Raw genomic sequence first — 23140 nt, 5'->3', positions numbered from 1 at the left:
ATTTGCCTAAGGTCACAAATATAACAAGTAGTACAGCTAGGATTTGAACCCAAGCAATCTGACTTCAGAATCACCATGTTACACTTACCAGGTTTTCACAAGGTACTTACTTTCCAAACCTTGATTTCCTTGTCTGTAAACAAAGCTAAAAATATCTTTCCTAAAGATTCTTGGTAGTGTAAATGTGATAATGGATATAAAGTTCTTAGCACACTATCAAATATATAGTGATTAATAAATGGCAGCTATTGTTAAAAGAATTCCCTCAGGAATATAGGTCAGATTTTGGAGATTTCTGTTCACTGTAATATCACAAATACAAACCAGATGTTACAGTTAATTCTATTTTCAGATGGCTGATCTAATCAAGTGTATGCTTATCGTTCCAATTCCAACCTCAGTTCCAAATGATGTTTTTTTAGTACCCGATTTCCAAATTCTGTGGAACCTTTTTGGAGGCTACAGCCATCCTCTCCTCCATCCTGCAATAACTGCACATATTGCACTAAAACTCAGCCCTAACTTCACATACCCACAACTTTGCCTAGGGTTACTACTGTCCTAGTGAATTAGGAAGTAAATTTCACTTTCCACAAGTGCCCAGATTAAAATTAAGGAGTTACTTAAGAATTAATATTGTTTACTATTTTATGCATTAAATTTTTTTAAGTTCTTTATTCTTCTGTTTGAGTAAGACCTACTCTTTTCAAGAACAAGCATTTTATGGTTGCTTGTTCAGTTATAATTCCAGATATTTTATAATACAAGGATTTATGTACCATAAAATTAAGAAAAAATTCTGGTCAACTAAAAAAAGTTATTTTAAAATATCTCAATTATGACTCATGCATTGAATTTAAGGTTTGGAACTTTATATGAAGTTACTTTTCATTGTTTTTGTAAAGCAGTTCTTTTTTTCCTGCATATATCTGAACATAAAGAATACAATCTGCTTGGTTTATCTGTATTTTACAAAAATTCTGCTTGAGTCTGGAAATGTTAACCTTAGAGAGATTAGATCATTGCCATCTTAAACAGTTAACTGTAGAACCAAGAATGGCCTTTTCGTGTGCATGTGTGTGTGTGTGTGTGTGTGTGTAATGCTTTATTGATTTTAGAGAGAGAGGAAGGAAGGGGGGGAAGAGAGAGAGAAACACCAATCTGTTGCTTCCTGAATGCACCACAACAGGGATTGAACCTCAACCTAGATATGTGCCCTGACCAGGAATCGAACCTGAAATTTTTTGGTATATGCGATGACACTCCAGCCAACTGACCCACACTGGCCAGGGTGGGTCTTTTCTTAATAACCTTGTAATATGACTTTGTATGAGATATGGCAGATTCAACATCACAACCGTAAGAAACCTCAATCACCATAAGAGCCAGAAAGTACCCAGGTAACAATGATGCTCACAAGGGAGTCTGGGATCACTGCCTTTGTCCCTTGAAGTTGGTATAATATTTAGCAAGTATTTACTGAATGAGGAGGTAGGTGGCATATGATGAGATAGGTAAATTTAAGTACATTTTAAAATCTTTTTAAAAAGCTTTTTAAATTTATTTATTTACTTATTTATTTTAGAGAGAGAGGGAGAGCAAGACAGAAAGAAAAAGAGAAAGATTTGTTGTTCCACTTACTGATGCATTCATTAGTATTCATTAGTAAATTAGTGTGTGCCCTGATCTGAAATCAAACCCACAACCTTGGAGTTGTAGATGATCCTCTAACCAACTGAGCTACCTGGCCAGGCTTTAAACTTCTCATTAAAGTTAAAAATAATGCCCAAATTGTAAGTGTTGTGAAAAACTGCCATAAGTGGAGCTATTTTAAAATGGAGTCAGAGCCAGCCATTCCAGAGGAACTACATTGCACATCTTACTCCTTACTCCAGCCCTATGACTTACTAACCCTAAGTAGATTATTTATCTTTGCTAAAAAAAAAAAAAAGAAAAGAAAAGAAAAAAATAAAAAGAAAAAGAAGTGGAATAAAATGGCTTTCTTACTATAAATACATGAAGTATGAAATAGCATAAAGAGTGTGTGGACCCTTTGGAATGTTTAAACTGGGCAAAATAAGCTTTGGGCTTGGCCAAAGCAGCACTGTCTTCTCAACAACTGTTTTTAAAGCTAAAAGGAAATCAGACCTGCTGATTACAAAACCTGATAATTAAAGAAATTCTTTAGAATCAGTAAATAGCCATGTATAACTAAGGAATAATTTAGCTTATTAGTACAAATTTCTCCCTTTTATTAACCTAATTATTTCCTTTCCTTTTCTCATAAAACCTCCTTGCTTTCAGGCCATAATCAGAACACTATCTGGGTTTCAGCTTAAATCACTGCTTCCCAAATAGTTATTCTTTGAACTTAAATAAACACTCATTGTCTCTCATTCTGGCCTTTTATTTCCAGGTCAACAGCATGTAGCTCAATAAATTTTTATAAGGTTAAGATAGCTGTGTAACCAGAACCTACATTATGACAAAGAATATCTTCAGGACCCCCAAAGGTCCTTCATGTCCCATTTTAGCCACTATCTCCTCTCTATCCCCGAGGTTTACTGTTATCCTAGATTAGTTTTAGCTGCTCTTCAACTTCATGGAAATGGAATCATGAAGCATGCATTAGTTTGTGACTGGCTTTTCAATTGAATATTGTATTTGTGTTGGCCATACTATTCCATGTGGTTGCAATTTGTCTCATTGCTGTATATATTTCACTGTGTGAATATGACGACTTATTTACCAGGATTCTTTATTCATAAGCAATTGGAAACTTCCAGTTTGGGACTATTATGAATAATGCAGCGATTAACATATATTATACACGTCTTTGGTGAATTTAAGTGCCTATCAGAAGTATATTTAGGAGTGGAATTTCAGGGTCATGAGGGGCTGAATGAAAGAAGGTGAAGGAATTAAGCAAAAAACATATATAGATGTATATATACACATACATACACAACAGTGTGATGACAGCACAGGGAAAGTTGGGGTGGGTATTGGCGGACTGGGCAATCCGCGGTCCCAATCCCCAAACTGAACACAATCACTTCCGCCCCCCTCTACTTAGCTCCGCCCATCTGAGCTACGGAAGTACAATTCTTTCCTTTTGGGTCCTCCCGCCCGTAGGGGGCTGTCAATGGCTTCTAGAGCCAAGAAGGCCTCCCGTCTGGGGTGTCCCTGCCGCGCCTGTTAGTTTACCTCGAGAGAGTACGCTTGCATTATAATTCTTTCGGCAAGAAAAAAATCTCACAGGCATCTTACTCCGGACAATAATGTTCAAACTCAATCCTGGCGGAGTGCCTTTATTATCGAACCCTGACGCTGTAGTGGGTAGGAGTCAGGCCTCATAAGGACAGACCCTGAATGCCAAAAGTCCCCGGCCCGCTTTCCTCTTGTGAAGACGTAGCTGCTGGTGGCTGTGGTGGCGGTGTTCAAGATGTCGACCAAGAATTTCCGAGTCAGTGACGGTGACTGGATTTGCCCTGACAAAAAGTGAGTTTAAGAAAGGGCCCGAATTGGAGCGGGGTTTATCGGTGGAGCCTTTCTCAGCTCAGTTCGGCATTTTCCCTATTTGCGATCCTCGGTACCTTAAGCTGGGTTGACGCGGTGAATCGCGGGCTCCCAGGCGGGAAGGAGGTTCCCAGGTCTCTTCACGAGGAAAGCGTTCAAGAGCCTTTATTTTGAGTGTGTCCGCAGCGGTTGTTTCCTCGCCGTTATGTCTCCTGAACAGCCCCTCTTCGGAGAGCGAAATGGCCTCCCTTTAGCCCCCACCCCCACTCCCGCCGCGGCCAGGTTTCAGCGATAAGAAAATCTTCCTCGTCGAGGCTCGCTTGGTATTTGATCTCCCTCACGTGACTTTTCCCTGCAGAACTTTATCCTGTTCGTGGAAAGCGTCTCGTTCTTCAGCTCACTGTTTTGCTTCTCATAGCCCATTTTGTTGGTTTTTTTTAACTTAAACTTTCGTTCGTACTGTATATATTTTTCCCCGAAACACTACCGTCTTTTTGTTTGCGGCTTTCTGATCCTTTTCCCTTTAATTTCCCCGCAAAAATTGAACCTTACGCCTTGTTAGAACCGAAAGGCTTGAGGCCTCTTTTTGCCAGCTCAGCCTTGTGAAGGCCTGCAGCAAAGAAGCACGTGTTATGGCTCTGCTTTTGACATTGTTGCTGAAGTCAGTGGGCTCTGTCAAGTCGTGGGTTTTTATTGAAAGGTCCTCAAATAGGGGTATCTATTTGGAAACATATGAAAATTACTATGAAATGCATGAAGAGTAATTGTCAAAAATGTTGAATGCACAGCTCATGTTCAAATAAAAGCCTTTGATTTCTTGTACCTAAGTTAGCCACAGGGTACCACACAGAGTTTATAGTGGGAAACAGGAAAAAAAATTTGAAGAGGAAAACAGACATGGGTTTAATTCCAACCCTGTTACTTATTAACCTTAAGTAGGTTATTTACCTTTGCTTTAAAAAAAAACGAATAGAATGGTTTTCTGACTGTAAATACATGAAGTAGCATATTTAGTGTGTGGAGAGCAAGCGATATGAAGCAGATACTCATTGACAGCTGTTGACAGAGTTTTAGGAAATTAAGACGTCTAATGTCACTACAGGAGATTAAGTCCTCATTTCACCAGCATTTGTCTTCTATTCACATTTTAAGCAGTTTATATGAAACATTGTGGAGTGTTTTTTTTTTTTTTTAACATAAATTGGTGGTTCTCAGTTGCATAAAGATGAAGATAGATGACCTCAAGGATTTCAAGTCTCTCTGACAATGTTGAACAAGAACAAGAGTGGTATGTTATGAATAGCATTTCTCTGAGTGGTAAGACTATTTGAAAACTTTCAAAAGTACTCGCCAACTTAAATTGTGTTGTTGGTCAGTTGTAGAGTAATGTGCTTTTGACAGCCTCATTAATGACAGCACACCCAAATGAAGGAGGTCTCTCTAAGAGTGCATTTCAACTGAGTTACAAATATGTGAATAGAGTAGTATTTATACAGACTGTATAAATCTAGAAAACATCTTTCAGAATATGTTTGGGTGAGAATGTTTATTGGGGGTGGGGAGGGCAACCTAAGACTATTTGGAGTGCTTTAGTTTAGTGGTAATTCCTTACGTCACATCTTTATTTCATTCTAGTATAATAACTAAAAAAAATCTAAACAGTTTTTTAAAATTTAAGCTTTACATGTCAGCATTTAACGTTGTTACTGATACGCACATGCGTTTTTCAGGCCGTGTTAATGAATCCAATAATTTTGTTTTTATTTAAGTTTACTGAGTATAAGCATAAAGTGATATTGTTAACTACATGTGTTGAGGTTTTTGGTTACGGTTATAATTTTTTTTAACTAGGTTTCAAAAACTCCATTTTCTCATAATTATTGAACCTCTATTTATAATTTGTAGTCAGTACAGTCTTTTTTTCCTTATTACCCCACCTCCTGGTAAAAAGAACATTTTATCAAGATCCACGAAGCCCCCTGTGACCTACTGATTTCCTCCCCTTTAGTCCATCCTTAGGATTTTGTATTTCTTAAAATACCTAACACATTTTTGTGTATATCTTCTTATTTTTTTGTACTGGGAGTTACTTTGAAGTTTTTTGGAACTCTTTGATGCCTCATCAGTAATTGTTGAACTGGAATCAGATCTTACTTTTCAACTTTGCAGGAGGATTTCATTATATACATTTATGTGCCACTTAACAGGGATATGTTCTGAGAAATGTGTCATGTGATTTTTGCCATTGTGCAAATACAGAGTTCACTTACACAACCCTGGGTGGTATTGCCTACTACACACCTAGGCCATAGCATGTATAATATGTTTCTACTGCACAAAACAGCACAAGATTAAATCCACCAGTAACATAGCTACTTACCATTATCAAGTATTATGTACTATACATAACTGTATGTATAGTACAGTGCAGTAGGTTTGTTTACACAGCTTCACTACAGTAGAAGTAATGCATTGCACTAGGAAGTCACTAGGCCATAAGAGTTTTTCAGCTCCATTATAATCTTAGCGAACCACCATCATATACACTGTCCATTATTGACCAGAACGTCATTATTTGGCACATAACTATTATGATATGTGCTAATAGGACACTGAATCCCAGCGATCCTAAGCAACTTACCAGGATCACATAACAAGTAAATGAGATTGAGTTTCTTATCCTGGACTTGGGGCTTCAAATCTCACATTTACCACCTAAATTGTGAGGGAGTTTTTTCTTTTTGTATGTTTAGTTAATGTTGTTAACGTGATTGTGCAATGGCTTTAGAATTTCTGGATCCAGGTATATAGTGAGGGAAGACACATTAAAAAGTTGTATATATAGGATTTTTTAAATTATATTGCTCTTAAAAATATCTTTATAAATACTTCTTGCTTTATTTTCAGGTGTGGAAATGTGAACTTTGCCAGAAGAACCAGCTGTAATAGATGTGGTCGGGGTAAGCATTTAAGGTAGCCTCTGTTAGGCCTGTTTGTGCAGATCATTTTATTATTTCCCAGATTCATATTGCATATTTTTTCTATTTTCAGAGAAAACAACTGAAGCTAAGATGATGAAAGCAGGGGGAACTGAAATAGGAAAAACACTCGCAGAGAAGAGCCGAGGTCTATTTAGTGCTAATGACTGGCAGTGTAAAACGTATGTGTTTCAAATTATCTTCCTCTCTTCCATAATAATATATTTAGCCATTACTGATTAATATTAACAACTCTTACTAGTCACATTAACAAACCAAAGTAACCTTTAAATCAAAGGTCTGTTGATTGTTACTCTGTATTTGATATAAAAGTGCAAAGAACTATTAAATTCTATTTTTTAATGGTAATACTATTTGTTACTATGATGGGATATGTATACCAGTAAACAAATGCTTAAGGTGAGCTAATATCCCAAAAAAGGAGGGGGAGGTACTTAAAAGCACAAAAGCCTACTTTTTTCTATTAGTGAAAAATCTGAAAAACTTACAGACTCTATTATTAATGTGAAATACACAAAATTTATTTTGCCCATTTACAAAGCAATTTTAGAATCATGCATGCCATAATGATTATTCCTAATTAAATAGGTTTCTTAATATTTTTGATTTTTAAGCAGTATTTATTTTCCAACTTCCGTTTTTTTCTGGTACAGTGATGACAAGTATATATGAAAGAGGATTTAATCAGAAGGGGTCTTACATAAATTTATGACACTGTAGATAATATAATTTATACTGAAGAATTTTCCAGCAACACATTAAGACTGGGTTTGGTATGCTCTGGAATTCAGTACTTGAACTGATTCCTTTAAAAAAACAAACGAACGAAAAAAAAACTAGCACTATTTGGAGGGTATAACCTTACCCTTTGAGGTGAATTGGGAGACCAAGAAATTAGGACCTTTGATTTAAAATGACATTTTTTCCCCTAAGGCATGGAATCTCTATAGATAAAATTCATTATTTGTTTCTAGTAAAATGACACAGGCACTCTTCATGCTATATTGCTTTTGCTTCTCTGCTTAAGTAGTTAGAACCCACATTCTTCAGGAAAAAAGCACAATGGTACGTTTTCTTTGTTTGCAATATTCTAAGTAAACTTTTTTTTTTTATGGTAGTGATTTCAGCCTAATTTTTATTTTAAAATCATAGAATGTCTAAAAATTTGCTATTCTTTTCATAATCATCTATTAACTTTTTATTTTTCACTTCTAAAGTTGCAGTAATGTGAATTGGGCCAGAAGATCAGAGTGTAACATGTGTAATACCCCAAAGTATGCCAAATTAGAAGAAAGAACAGGTAAGATAAAAACACATTCTAACTAAATGATTTTTAAAAGAATTAAAAATTGAATTGACAGTTTTAAGGATCACAGTGATTGAGGATTCTGTCTATTCTGCCTTTATGGTTTTGACCTTGATTTTTTTCCCTCATGCCAAAAAAAAAAACTTGTTTCAGAATTTTACAATTTACAAAGTACAGCACTAGGAAGCTGTAACCTAACAAATAGTGACATTAGAATACTTTCAGAAGTGCTTTATTTATTCCCTTCCTCCCCTTATCTAAATGTTTGTTATTAGTAATAAAAGAATAATATACTTTTCCATTTATTGCATATTCTAGTTTGACAGGAAAAAAGAGCAGAGGGTGCCTTTAAAATAAATCTCTTTATTCATTAAAATAAATAAAATAAACCATCTGCAGGTGGTTTTGGATGGAATTTGGCCTAAATAATAGCTTACTGTTGGGCCTGTGCTGTCAGTGGTGAGATGAAAATATTTACCTAATAGGTTGTGGTTCCCCATTATCAGCAATTAGCCCAGCCATGTTACCGGTATACTTCAAATACAGTATTATTAGTCAACATAATACATCATACAAAGGGTTCTTCTGTATATAGTCACCTTGTCAGACCTAGACTAAGTAAACTAGCTCCTGGTTCTATTTCCTCCCTGACTTCAAACCATTTCCACTGTCTGGTCTCTGTGGATAAGAGACCCAGTAAAGAATCTTTTGGACCCTGCCCTTCCTGCAGTACAACAGAAATTCTAGTTTAATACCCCCCACCCCATCCCCCTGCTGCCAAACCTTCCTTTTCTTTTTTTTCTTTTTTGAATTTGCATTCTCACATGTGAGAACATTGTAGCCTAATGTCCTAGTTTTTTGTTTTTTTTTTTTTGTCCGTCCTCAAATCCTGCCTCACTTCTCATTCTCCCTCACTTCATTAAGAGAAATACATTTTTTTCCTTTTTTTTTTTTTTTAATTTTTTTTACCCCCACACTTCGGTGGTTCATTGTATTTGTTTTTTTAGTTTTCTTCCTCTTCTGCCCTTTCCCTGGCCACCGAATGTTGGGTTTCCTCAAGATTCATTCCCTAAGCTCTCTTTGCTCTGTGTTTTCTAGACATCCTCTTAGCCTGAGTTTAAGTGACCATTGGCATACCATGATTTATGTCTTGAGCTCAGACTCAATTGACCAATATATCCAGCTGCTTACTTTATCATCAGCATGTAAATATCAAATTCGATTATATCCAATCTGAATTCATCATTCCCCCCAGACGCCCCCCCCGGACCTGGCCCCTTTTCCAATATTTCTCATGATTAATACCACCTACCACATGCTTATTTCATATTCCAGAAACCTAGGCATTCTTAATAGTGACTCCATTTGTCCTCTATTCTAGAAAGTCTTATCTGTCACTGCTCTAGGCAGAAATGCTCCTATGTCATGTCTTGAAAAAATAGTCATCTAGTTGGTATTTGTGCATATTCCACTTCTGCCCAGTTACAGCCAAAGATCTTTGTTTTTTGTTTTATCCCAAACTAAAATCTCCATTTGTTTAAAACCATTATGATTGCTTCTAGGATAATGTCAAACCTTTAATAACAGTTTTAAAAATTATAATCCCGAAAAGGTTTTTTGATCTATTCACATTCTCTCTGACCTATTTTATGACTCTCCCTTTAACTACCTCACAAGGGCTATATATAGCCCTTAACCACTGAAGCTCTCAAAGTTAGCTTGGTACCTCCTCACTTTACTCATTCTCTCTCTCTCTCTCTTTCTTTTTAAAATAATACCATTTGGTATCTTGGTCTCTTTTTACTTCCTTGGCTATAAGTAGTTATCTTTGCTAGTCACAGTTTAAGGCATGAACTGACTGACACTGTTCTCCAATTTCTCTCTACTGCTTACAATAAGGAAATCCAAAGTTGGAGAGCATTTCCTAAGTTCCCAAACTAAGGGATATAAGGCCTTGAATAAAAGAAAACTTGATGTACCACTTTTAAAATACTGCTCACTTCTCCTGAATAATCCCATGATGTTGGTTATATATGTGTTTTGCTGTGTATGGTGCATACATTTTTGCCCAGATTTTTGAGGGAAAAATAAGGGTGCGCATTATACATGGGCAGTACTAATTCTGTATCTATGTAAATGTTTTTAATTCTTTTATTTATGATTATGTGTTAAAAGTGTAACTCTAGAAAGCAATATCTGTATGTTCAAAAATAAGTGCTAAAATTATAACAAAAAACAAGTATATAGAGATAAATAAATAATTGAATTAAAAAATTAAAATGAAAGTTGGGACCAAAAATGCAGGTGTGCACTGTACACAAGACTGCATTATACATGACAAAATATGGTAATAATTTTACTTAGTCGTTCTCTTGTTTTTGGATTTGGGAGTAATTTTGTTTTTGTTGGAGTTTTTTTTTAATCCTTAAGGATAACTTGAGTAGAATCAATTTTAATACATTGTGATTTTTTATTCTTTTGAATTATTTCTTTAGAATAAATTCCAGAAGTTGGATTAATTAACTCATTCAAAATGTAGAAACACAGAATTTTCAAGTTAGTATCTTAGTTCTTCCTTTGAGATAGATGTTCACTCCCTTTTCTCTGTTCATTTCTGTTGTCATAGCCCTAACTCAGTCCTGATTTAAACCTGTGCTTGATACTTTACTGTCCATTGCTCACCTTTTTACAGTGTACTCTGAGATAAATTTGAAAATATTTTTATTGTAACGCCTACAGAGGTTCTTGGTTGCTTGTTTCATCTGAACTGCATTTTAAAGCCTTTAAGGGCTTAAAATTTTTAAATAGTACTAGAATTGCAGTGTTTTCTATATTCATTCGTTGAACAAATAATTTATTGGTCATTGTGCAAGGTGTTGGGGATAATTGGGTGAGCAAAACAGACATATAGAGCCTAAAATTAATGAAGTCTTTTTTAGAAAGCAGTGTATTCAATAAAGCATTGCACAAGCTAAAAAGAGTTACCCAAGTTCCGGTGGAAATAATATGCTCAAGTTTTTTCACAATAGAGAGCTGTATTTTCGATGTTCTTTTCATGAGTTCTTTTCTTGAGGTGTATTTGTTGTATTGGTTCACGCAACATACCTTAACAATCTTTGTTGGCAACTGATTACTTAGGTTGTTTTTGTTTGCGTGGCCTGTATAAGAGAACATGAAAATAGCTTTGTATTTGCTATGATATTCATTTTAAAGTAATTTCTACTTAGATAACTATGTAAAATAAGTCTATGTGAGTTGTAGTTCACTTTCTAAATCTTGGCTATAATGTATTCATTAGCTCCCCATTTTTGCCATATCATTTTTCAGCTGTAGATTATTAAATGACATAGATCCATGGGTTTTTTAAACTTACTTTTAACTGTTTTGAAGTTTAGATCTGTACTGTTAGTCATCTCTTAAAATTTATTGTGTATAAAACTACTCATACCTTAATCTTAGGATGTATTGATACAGTGTTAAATATATTTAGAGATAAAATATATTATAGAATTACAACTTTCTATTGTGTTTGTAATCTATAATTAACATTGAATCTGAGCTGTTTTCTTAAGGTAAATGTAATCCAGTTGTGCTTGCCTCTCTCTTTCTATATATGATATTCCAAAAATCTGCAGCCAAGATTTTACTAAGGAAAACTTGTTACTGGTATTTTATACACTTTTTACGCATGTTATAGGGACAGATACAAAAGGAAACTCTTTTTCTGTTGGAGTGTATATTGTCCCTGAAACAAGGTAGAAAGATGAGGAAAGGGATGCTCTGCAAGTATTTCAAAGATAAAACCCTGATACATTGCAGTTTTCACTGATACAAAGTGTAATAAAGGATGTTATATTGTGGGGTTTTTTTTTTTTAAGAAAATTATATTTATTAGTTATTTTGTTGGGGCAGTTAGCGCCTTTCTACTATATGTGGCTCTGTTGTGAAATGATAATAGGGTAATGATCTTTTTTTTTTTAATGCCCATGTTTGATAAATATAAAGTCAAAAATCCGAAAATAAAAATAATTTGTTTATAAATTTATTTAAAATTGTGATGGTTCATGAAATCCTTAAATCTGGAAATTGCTGGCCTTGCATGCCAGTACTGCTCTGGAATATTATGTGCAGGGTCCAGCAAAATGATGCCCCTTTTTTATTACAGAATTATAAGCATGTAATTCTTTAACATAACAGCATTACACTTAAGCACACCATTTGACATTTTAAGTGAAATGTTCAAATTGAAACTATAAATTATTATACTCATATTACTATCCTACCAACCACACTCAAGCAAGCGTGAGTTCTGCCAGATATTGTGTTCCTCTTGACCACATACTTCTCAATTATTTTTTTAATGGGAAATTTATTCAAAGTCTCTTACCTCACTTTCTCTAAAATTCACTTTCATATTCCAGTCTCTGTTGATCCTGTATGAACGACTTGTCAGTCTCATTATAGATTCTAAATTGTGACATCAAAAAATAATGGTTTACTGATCTTGATTAGTTTGTAATAGAATATTTTCAGTTTAAAAGTTAACTGGCTACCTGAATCTTTTTTGACTTTTACATCTGTATTAAAAATAATTGCATTAAAATCAATTTGGATTTCCATTATCATATTATTGAATTTTCCTGTATAATTTAGAGTTTTCCAAACTCTAGCTACATTTTAGCTCAGCAAAATTTCAATTTATCAAAAGATTCTAGACCATCTGCAGTTGATAAACAGTGAGATTTAATTCTTGGTCCTTACTGAGCCCAGTTCTCCCAGAAGAATTATGATAAACTACAGAAGAAAGGAGCCCTTTTTACTTTTTAAACTTGGTTATAACCGAGGTTTAAGGCCATGGTCTACCTCTTTGCCTAAGGACATTTTGAAACTGAGAAGAGCCAGAAGTACAGCTATAGGACTTTCCAAATAAGTTTCTCACATTGAGGCTTTTATCTGTAGTGATTATTCTTAACATGCTTTTTAAAGACTAGTAATTCTTACATGCACAGGCAAATCTCATTGATAAGATTTTCTTTTTTCTGGCTTGGAGGTGATGGTGAGATTTTTTTATTTCAATGAATTGTCAGGATAACAATTTGTCCTTTTTTTTTTTTTTTAGGGTATGGTGGTGGTTTTAATGAAAGAGAAAATGTTGAATATATAGAAAGAGAAGAATCTGATGGTGAATATGATGAGGTAAGCTATACATTAAAGTGCAGGTTGAATACAAATAAAAAATCCTCTTAGAAAATATCAAGTGCAAAGAAAAATATAAATGTGTCTTATGAATACATTTATAAAATGTATAAATGTACTATAGAAATGTTATGAAACTTTATCTCTAGTTTGGACGTAAAAAGAAAAAATACAGAGGGAAAGCCGTTGGCCCAGCATCTATTCTAAAGGAAGTTGAAGATAAAGAATCTGAGGGAGAAGAAGAGGATGAGGATGAAGATCTTTCTAAATATAAATTAGATGAGGTAATTTATTTCCTTATTTCCCCTTCATCTTATTTCAGCTATGACATGACATATGAATGGTTTTGATGACATTTGGACTATGGTGAAGATACATATGTTCTGCTGGATATGTTTTTGTTCTTACGAAGGTTTTGAGCTTTACTCTGCCAAGCTGTATTCTGGGACCGGAAAAACAATAAAAGACTGAGACAGAAGTATCCTTCTTTTAATGGAACCTAAATAAAACAAGTAAAGGTTCCCTGAGTAGGAAAGAAACCTGCAACATTAAAAAAATTGGTATCAGCTAATGTTTTTAGAGCAGAGGGAAGAATGGGGCAACGACCACATCAAGTCTGATATTGTTTGTTCTGTGGGCCTGAGTGTAAAGTTTTATGGTTGGATATATAGATCTAGATTAAGGTCACTTTGGGGTGTAATCATAAGAGGACTTGTGTGCAGCTAAAATCAGTATGTAACAGTTTTTAAAGTTTTTAATAAATAAGATACTTAACCTCTTTTTCAGAGTGATGGCAGTCAATATACAGGTGACCCTTGAATATCACAGGTTTAAATGGCACAGGCCCGCTTATACATTGGTTTGCTTTTCAATAAATACAGTGTAAATCTATTTTCCTTGTGATATTCTTTATTCATTCATTTATTTATTTATTTATTTATTTATGAGAGACAGAAACATTGATTTGTTGTTTCACATATACATTCATTGGTTGCTTCTTGTATGTGCCCTGAGCAAAAATCAAACCCGCAACCTTGTCATATCAGGATGACAGTCTAACCAGCTGAGCTACCCAGCCAGTGCTCTTGTGATATTCTTAATAACATTTTTTTCTCTAGCTTACTTTATTCTAAAAGTGTAGTATATAATATAACATATATTGGGTTGGCCAAAAAGTTTGTTACCTTTTTTTCCATGCAATGACTCTAGCAGTGCTTAGTTGTTTTTAACTTCATTCAAAACAGTTCCGTTAGATTGTATTGGGACAGCTTGCATATCAGCGTGCATTTTTTAAAAAAATACTTATTAAAACTGGTAAAATTTTGTGCAGCCATTTTATATTGAAGATGGAAGGAAGGAAATAGGCAACATTTTTGGTATATTATACTTTTATTACTTCAAGAAAGGTAGAAGCTCAGAAAAAGATTTGTGCAGTGTATGGAGAAGGTGCTGTGTCTGAGTGAACATGTCAAAAGTGGTTTGTGAAGCATCTGTACTATTGATATTTTGACCAAGTAACTCTTTGCTGCAAGACTGTCATATATATTGGAAGATGTGTAGCAGCACCCCTGGCTTTTACCCACTAGAACATACTCAGAGTATCCAGATCTATAAAGTTATTGGTGAAAATGAAAAATGGATCTTTTATTTCACAGGAAAAAATGTTAAGACTGTTTGGCCAACCCAATAAAATGTGTTAATTGACTGTTTTTTGTTTGTTTTGTTTAGTTTTGTAAGGCTTTTGGTCAGCTCGCTATTATTGCTTAAGTTTTGGGGGATCAGAAATAACACAGAAGGTTGATGCCTCAACCCTTGCATTGTTCGAGGGTCAGCTTGAACACTGAGATAGTTGGGGAGGCAGAATGTATTTTCTGAGTTAGGGAGTCCACCTAAAAGGTTACCGTAATATCAGAGAAAAGAATGAAGTACTAAGGGAGATGGATTCAAAGACTTCATAGGAGTAAAATTGAAAATTGTTGACAGCTTATTTGGTAATACATTGTGACAGAAAAAGAGGAAATAAGTAAGGCTTCCAGGTTTACTCCTTTGAAATATTTGAGGTGGTTGTCAAGTCTGCTTAGCTAAGTTAAGGAATATAGTAGGCAGATTTCAGAATTGAGAATGAATTTGCTGAGGTATTAGTGATGTGATGTATAACCATATGGAGATGTTCAGTTTATGGAACATTTTTAGTAGATAGCATTAATATCTAAATGTCGAGTATAATTGACTCTAACTTTTAATAGGATGAGGATGAAGATGATGCTGATCTCTCAAAATATAATCTTGATGCCAGTGAAGAAGAGGATAGTAATAAAAAGAAATCTAATAGACGAAGTCGATCAAAGTCTCGATCTTCACATTCACGATCTTCACGCTCATCCTCCCCCTCAAGTTCAAGGTCTAGGTCCAGGTAAACGGGTACAGGTCAAGGGTAACACCAGTCAAAATGTCAGTATCTAACTTCTTTATTTCTAAGTTTTGTTTTTCTTGACTGAATAAGCTTTATTTTAGAGATTTCATTCAAGTCACCTTTTAAAAGATCATTTTTTTCTTAGTTCCTTGAAGTAATTGTCCAGTATATTCAGAAATGCAAATTTTAATATGAAACTTCCTCAGTACATTTATACCTGATTTTTATTAAAATAGACTCTAAAACTTAAGTCATTACATATAGTATACTATCTAAATAGTTTACATTTAGAACTGTTTAAGTAAAGGAGAGATTTATGCGTTCACTGATAAAGCTAGTAAAGAAGTTTTCCAGGCCTTTAATAAATTATTGGTTATTACACAATTTTTGATAATTTACTTTGATACAGGTATTCTGAATAAAGGAGGAAATTTAGTCACGTAAATTATATTGGCTTAATGCTAATTTTAAGATGTTCAGGAATAAATTAGGATTCAGTTGCTGGTATACTTGAATATTATTTTGTTAGTGATGTAAAATTTTAGTAAATATTTCCTGATTGTGTAGTCAACAGTAAAAATAAAATTTTAGGTGAGAAAAAGGAGTACATTACATAAATATTGTTCCCTTAAAGAATTCTTACTCATGTTAATTGAAACAACGGACAATGAATTTTAATGGTATTTAGGAAAAAATATTAGTTAACTGAGTAAAAATAATTAACAGTTTAAAAGAGTGATTCTGAAGAGTAATTTTAAGATGAAAATGTAATAATCTTTAGCTGCAGGTTATTTCAAAGGGCAAATTAAAGTTGTAAGTTATATTTCTTTTGTGATTTTTGAAATTTAAATGGACTGTATCTTGTGTCATTTTTTTTCTTTTTTACAATTACAGGGTTCATGTATTTTCCTTTTAATTTTCTAACATTTGAATAGACAGAAAAACAGTTAAGCAACTATGTCAACATTCATAGCTTCAGACTAGAATGTGACTTAGGAAATGGAAGGAATTTTATAAGGGAAGTTGATAGATACTTCAGAGAAGTTAAAAACAAAATGCAACATTCAAAATTCCTTGATATGTTAACTTCTGGGTTACTTTTAAATATTTGTAAACAAAGTATTCAGTATTAATAAAGTGATAATGCTGAGTGTTTTTATTTGTACAGTCTTAAGTGATATTTAGAGTAATTTTGTCAGACTTGGACAGAAATTGTTTATTATTTTTAAAAAATTACCTGTTAAGTTTTTCCATAAATATCAAAACAAAAAGTTTACTTACTTTAGTGTTTTGAAAATATATATCTAAAGTAGCTATCTTTTTATATGAAAAGAATTCTAATGCATATCTTTCTTTCAGTGTTTATATCATAAAGTTCAATTATGTGGTCCTGGAAAAAAAATCCTTCCATGTTGTTCCAGGTCCCGTTCAAGAAGTTCTTCCAGTTCCCAGTCAAGGTCTCGTTCCAGTTCCAGAGAACGTTCGAGATCTCGTGGGTCGAAATCAAGGTGAATGAGGTAGCATCTCTCTGTAAAGCAGAGAGAAAATAATATTTAAAGGCTGCAGAAGGTGTTGCTGCTTTTCCCCCCCACTCTTATTTTGCTTCTACTTTTATTTTAGCATTAGAAAACTAATGCACTTGCCTGTGCTTAATTTTCTCACCATGAGATGTTTCCATTGCCTGCAGTGTGCCAAGACATTCCCATGATTGAATTAAGGTGGTTATTTTGCATCATGCAAGGTTTATTTTTGTGCTAAATGTGATAAAGTAGGAAGATGGAGCCAAGTACTAAAATTTCTCGTACATTACTTATGTTTGCAGTGATAGTTCAAATAAAATTAGAAATGTACACACTAAACAGGAAACATTTATTCCCATTTTTTAAAGGAAAAAAAAATCACTTGATCTCTAAACAGATTTTGTTTTGCAAAGCAATTGTTTCAATATTTACAAAAAAACAATTTTGTCATTTGTATCAGATGAAGTTTCTGGAGGGTCTTACACATATTTCTATTTTTCTGTAACAGATAGAATATTATAAACAACATCTGTAGAACAGACACTCCTCCTAAATTCCACAAACTAAAGAAGTGTGGTTGGTTAGTCTAGGTATAGTATGGTCTTAAGTAACATTGTTAACTTTAGGTTGCATTTAGTTATACAGAGGGATAAGCAATTTGTAAATAAGCATTTGAGACATTAGTTTTGTCTAAAAATCCTCCAAATACTGCCTTTTTAAGTTAATTTATTGATCTACTAAAGGCAACTAACATGAATTATCTAACATGAATAAGAAAAATCACTGAAATTCCCCTTGTGTAGAACTTCACACTGAAGTTAAGAGGTAGCTCCTTTGATCAAAATAATTGCCGAATAACTTACAGAGTCAAGTCTGTAGCATTAGAGGGCAACTGCAATTTAACAGCATTAAGAAAAGAATGATATGCACACTTGTATTAATCCAGTACCAAAGAGAGAGCAAATGAGGTTGTTGTTGTTGTTATTGTTATTGTGATGATGTGTATTATCAATGTTTCAGTCCTTCGAGTGCTTCTTAGGTGAAGATTAAATCCTACTTCCCTTTGGGAAGCACTGTAATAAGGTTTACAGAACAGCCTTCATATTCCTTCCAAAAATTTTTTCATTGCTTATAACTTTCCAAAGAATTCTCCTTTTGGGCTTTCTAAGTTTATTCTAAGCCCAAAGGTGAATTTTTTGGGAAGTTTGAGCTAAATTACTTCAACCAAAATATGTAAATGAAGAAAATAATTTGCTTTTAAACATTTGCACGTTTACCTCTACCTAAAACATGTGAATGTCAACACTTCATACTTCATGAATGACTGGCCCTTCATAAAAATAAATATTGCTGATATAAATCAAGATTTAAAGTTACTCATTTTTCTTTGAATATTTGGCAATTTAATAGTTATTGTTCTTTCTCATGTCCCTTATTTCTGCTTTTTCTCTAGCAACTTAACTAATCAGTTTTGCAATTACACCAGAAATTGTTACATTTATTTTCCTTGGGAGGTTGTATATATGATAAATATTTTTTCTCCAAATGGAAGGATGTTTTTCTTGACATAGAGTCATGTATCAATAAATGCGCAGTTTTACCTGTTGGTTTTGCTGTTTATGTATAATTTAAAATGAAAGACTTAAAATTTATTTCCTTATTTTTTACTTACTGATTTTAGAGGGAGAGAAACATCAATTTGTCGTTCCACTTGTATATGCCTTCATTTTTTTGTGCCCTGACCGGGGATCAAACCTGGAACCTTGACATTATCAGGAATGCGCTCTAACCATCTGAGCTACCCGGCTGGGGCTAAAGCCATAAATGTTGTTTTTTTAAAATATTTTAAAATTCTACTTACTATAATTGATAAATACTTAGAATTTTAAAAAGAGATGAAGTTAAATATATTTAAATAGAATTGTTTTCATGGTTGAACCAGAAGTCTTCTGTTGAGTAAGCAGTAAGTATTTAATCTTCTTATAAAATTTTGTTATAAATCCTGTTTATTTTTGGATCTTTTAACTAAATTATCACCCTCATTTCATCTTTTAATGAAATGTTTGATTTGTTTCTCAATCAATGAAGATCCAGCTCCAGATCCCACAGGGGCTCTTCTTCCCCACGAAAAAGATCTTATTCAAGTTCATCATCATCTCCTGAGAGGAACAGAAAGAGAAGTCGTTCTAGATCTTCATCTGGTGATCGCAAAAAAAGACGAACAAGATCACGGTCACCCGAAAGGTTTGGGTTTCTGTAGAAATAAGAATGGGTGTTCTTAAGTGTGCTTAATAGATTAAACTTCCTTACGAAGGATTATATTTTTATAATCTCTTTTAGTTCAACTTTATACTTTTCAACTTTAAACTTTAAAAAACATTACTTTGTCCTGTGTACTTTGATTAGGTTGTTTAGAAAAGTTGAAGATCAAACCACTCTCTTCCACTCTGTTCATTTTATTGTTTAAATAATTTATTTTCATATATAATTATAGCCAACTCTCGGTTATTTCTGTCCTTTAAGATTTTATTTCAGAAGCTGTATGTTGAAGTAATTTAGAAGTTGATTTTCATATATATTATTCTCTAGGTTTTTATGTTCATGTCAGAAATCAGGATTCTAGGACGTCTAATAAAAATTACTTCTAGATCATTGGAAATCTGTCCTCATTTAAATACGTGTAAATGCGTTTTCACAGCAAATTTTTTCATGCTTTTTATCAGGAAATTGTTCTTTGTAGCTAATACATTTTCATCTTGGAATATAAATCCCATTTTTTTTTCTTCCTTTGAGAAAGATCTCTACTACATTATGTTATCTATATTGACATTTTTAAATTTGGAGAGAGTGTTACCTGTCAGCCTTTTTTACAGCAGGCTAAGTAATGAGTTTCATTAACTTTCTCTTGATTCCCAATGACTAATTATATAGTCAGTTTAATGGCTTCTTTTGTATTCTTGGCAAAATTTTTCTTTTTCAGCTTGTGAAAATAAGGATTAGATAAAGTCTGATTGTTGCTGGGTCCAGTTGTAGGATTACCTTGTGATTCCTACTTGTACGGAATGATTAGTTTTGCTTTACATTTTGAAGTTTAGATATTAAGGTTAGATATAAAGACACACAACTTTAGTCTTTGTTTCTCTGCATTTGGGTTTTTGTAAGAAGGTAACTCCATACTTGAGTGAAGTTCATTCTGTTGCTTTCTTATCACTTCTGCAAATTTTTATCTTAGCCACATATAATCCCCCTAGTTTGTTGTCATCTAAACTTAATGAACATGTTCTCTATTCCATAAGCCAGGTGATTGGTGAAAACACTAAACAACCCTGAGCCCAGGGCCAACCCCTCGGAACACCACTACTTTACCCAGGTTGATATATTGACTTATTCATATGAGCTGCATGAATATAACCCTTTAACTAATTGTACAATCCTCTTGTGAGACCTCGATTTCCAAATGTAATTATTTATAAATATATATCTTCATACACAGAAGCCTTGCTGTATCTGTTTTTATATAAAAACTTAATCTATAATGTTATCAGAGAGTGTTTTAGCCACTCTTCCATTACCAAGTTTATATGCCTTTGTTATGTGTTAACTGTAATTTTCCACATTTTTTGCAAGGCATTTCTTCATTACCTTAAATAATTGAGAGGTGGCTATATCTTGAAATGAGAGATTTTTTTAAATTATAGATGATTTTAAGTTCTATTACTGGGTTCACATCTAAGGTCTAAACACTAGTTTATGTGTATAAGTTGGTATCTTAGATTTTAATTATTTCCTTTGCCAGTATAATGAGGTTTAATTTTTTTATATTCTCAAAGTCTTACAAATGAATGAAAACGTCCAGCTCCAGCTTACTAGACTACCTGCTTTCTCCATTATGTCTTACAGGCACCACAGGTCATCTTCTGGATCATCCCATTCTGGTTCCCGTTCAAGTTCAAAAAAGAAATAATGTATTAAAATTTACATCTTTAAAAAAATTTCAGTACAGTGCATGAAGCATATTTTTTAAGAAGTTCGTGTCTTACTTGGTCAGAAGTGCTAGTAGAGGTGCATGCCTTTCATTGCTTTTCAGAACAATACAGCTGTGTTTATTTGTGAAATTAAAAGTAAATAGTATTTTAAGCCATAATGTCCCCAAAGAGAGGCTGTATTTATCATTCTGTGTTTACAACCGTTTATTTAAAACCGCCTCGGCTATAACAAAAGTATTCTTTTTTTTTTTTTTTTTTTTTACTTTGTTTCTTAATTTGAACTCTGGTTTTTCTCATTTCCAAATATGAACTGTTTATTGACTTCAGATTACCTGAGGCTTGCCTGAACTTGGGGCATGGTGGCAAGACTGGTGAAGTAGTTGGAAACAGCCTCTTTATCGTAACCTGAGAAAAGGAGTCACCCTGTTTGTGTTAACCTTTGTCAAAGTGATTCTGACCAGAAAAAGTTAAACTAGTTATAAAACAGCCAGCTGGAAACTTCATTTTGAAATTCCCTATGCTTAGGGTGCCTTAGAATCATTGCTTTTTATTGTTTTACCTTTTGCAACACATTAGTGCAGAAAAATCTTACGAATTTCTAAGAGAAGATTCATTTCTCCCTTTCCAACATGTAATTTTGAGCAAGAATATCTAACGGCTCATTTTTTTTCTTGATACGGTTGTCTCATGAGAAAAACATCTTATTTCAAAGTATCTTAATATTTTTAAGAAGCTTTGTGTGATATCCTTTAAAAATCCAGTTTTCACGTGTGATAGGGTAGACAAAGCTTAATTTATAGTTAGTAAAGAACAAATTGAAGAAAGCTTTTGAAGTATATTTTTCTTTGGGTGAAAGACCAACAGAGACATTGTTAATTAAGCAAACATTTGTCATGAGATGTTTAAACACACTGCAGAATTTTTTTGAGTAATGAAGGATTATTTCTGCATGACATAAACAAATAATTATTCACTACAACTTACTTATGGCTTAAAATACTTTCAGAGTTTGTTTTATTTCTCAAAATCTGGTCACTTGAGCTTTATATGTCTTCTGGTTTAAAAACAAAAGGGTTTCTCTTAACAGTATCTTCAGTGACAATGCAAGGTAAGTATATTAAGGAAAATCAACAATTGTGCTTGGGGACTTTTTGTCATGGGGATTAACACCCATTATTATTGTTCTGTTCTTTTTTTTAAATGTCTTCTGCAATTAAAAATTTAAACATTATAAGGTATTTTGTAGACAGACCAAACATAATTATATTTGTTTTTTTATTTTAAAATGAATGATTTTTTTTCTCTCACCTGATCTAAAGATGAAAGCAAAATATCTTATGTGGAAATATTTTGATAATATTTTTACAATGAACTTGCCCCTTGTTTTTTTACATCTTTTCTTTGCTACGTTTACTGTAGTTTGCACAAGAACTTTTCTCTCTTGTAATTGTGCCTCAGACTTCTTGAAAGTCCACAGTCTAAATTGCCCAGATGATCTTCTAGATTCTACATGTTACTGTTGGTTTATTCTTGTGCTTTCTGTATTAAAACTTTGGCTGTACTGAGCAAATGCAAGGTTATAAATTTAGCGAATAGTAGTTTGCAGACAATTCAGATGATTATGATTTCATTTGGTTTAACTAAGCTGTACTAGTCCATTTCATAAGGAAATGATGCTGTAGACAAATGTAAATAAAGCTTGTGGGTCAAGCATTGAGTGGTGTTTGTTAGAAATAAATTAGAATTTTTAAGCTCTGATTTAATGTTCATTTTTAAAGTTATTTGCAGTCTTATTTGTTACTTTTTATTGTGCATTTTAAAGTCGTCATATTCACCCTTTATATAATGTCATTTTTGTATGTGAGTGCTTGGTTTAAAACATTACAAAGTGTGATCACTATAACCTTGGGTACTCGAAATTTGTGTGACTTTTAAAAAAAAATGTGGATTACCCAAATTAGTTTTTATACTTTCTATCAGAACACTACATGCCTATTTCATAGCACACCTTAGTGTGCTTTCTGAATTACTCTTAAAACTGTCACTTTATAGCATTCAACAACTGTCCCTTTTAACTGTTAAGTTTTCTTACCGTTCTATTTGCAGTCCTTTCATCTAAACAATATAGAATGGTATCTGGTAACTAATATCCAAGTTCAGAGTAAGCCCTAAATGCAAGACCATCTCTAGGTAGAGTTATA

General features: G+C 33.4%; 1 protein-coding gene across 2 annotated transcripts; it reads left to right on the top strand.

Annotated features, from left to right (window-relative positions):
- The first annotated feature begins 3177 nt into the window (after nt 1-3177).
- On the top strand, nt 3178-22774 carry ZRANB2 (zinc finger RANBP2-type containing 2). 2 transcript variants are annotated; one of them, XM_054574714.1, is made up of 11 exons: nt 3181-3501; nt 6427-6479; nt 6571-6679; nt 7736-7818; nt 12944-13020; nt 13170-13304; nt 15267-15433; nt 16855-16941; nt 19042-19197; nt 20250-20323; nt 20854-22773. In XM_054574714.1, exons 1-10 carry the CDS (start codon nt 3446-3448, stop codon nt 20281-20283), a joined length of 957 nt encoding a protein of 318 aa, XP_054430689.1. In that variant the 5' UTR covers nt 3181-3445; the 3' UTR covers nt 20284-20323; nt 20854-22773. The 2 variants fall into 2 exon arrangements, with proteins under 2 accessions (XP_054430679.1, XP_054430689.1); XM_054574704.1 differs by lacking the exon at nt 20250-20323 and having other exon boundaries at nt 3178-3501; nt 20854-22774.
- Nucleotides 22775-23140: the final 366 nt, after the last annotated feature.

The sequence above is a fragment of the Pteronotus mesoamericanus genome, unplaced genomic scaffold (genome assembly GCF_021234165.1).
Source record: "Pteronotus mesoamericanus isolate MK-2021 breed Mesoamerican mustached bat unplaced genomic scaffold, CSHL_Meso_final contig_105, whole genome shotgun sequence".
Classification (NCBI taxonomy): Eukaryota; Metazoa; Chordata; class Mammalia; order Chiroptera; family Mormoopidae; genus Pteronotus; species Pteronotus mesoamericanus.
Note: the sequence above shows the minus strand (reverse complement) of the source record. Positions and strands in the feature narration are given on the sequence as shown.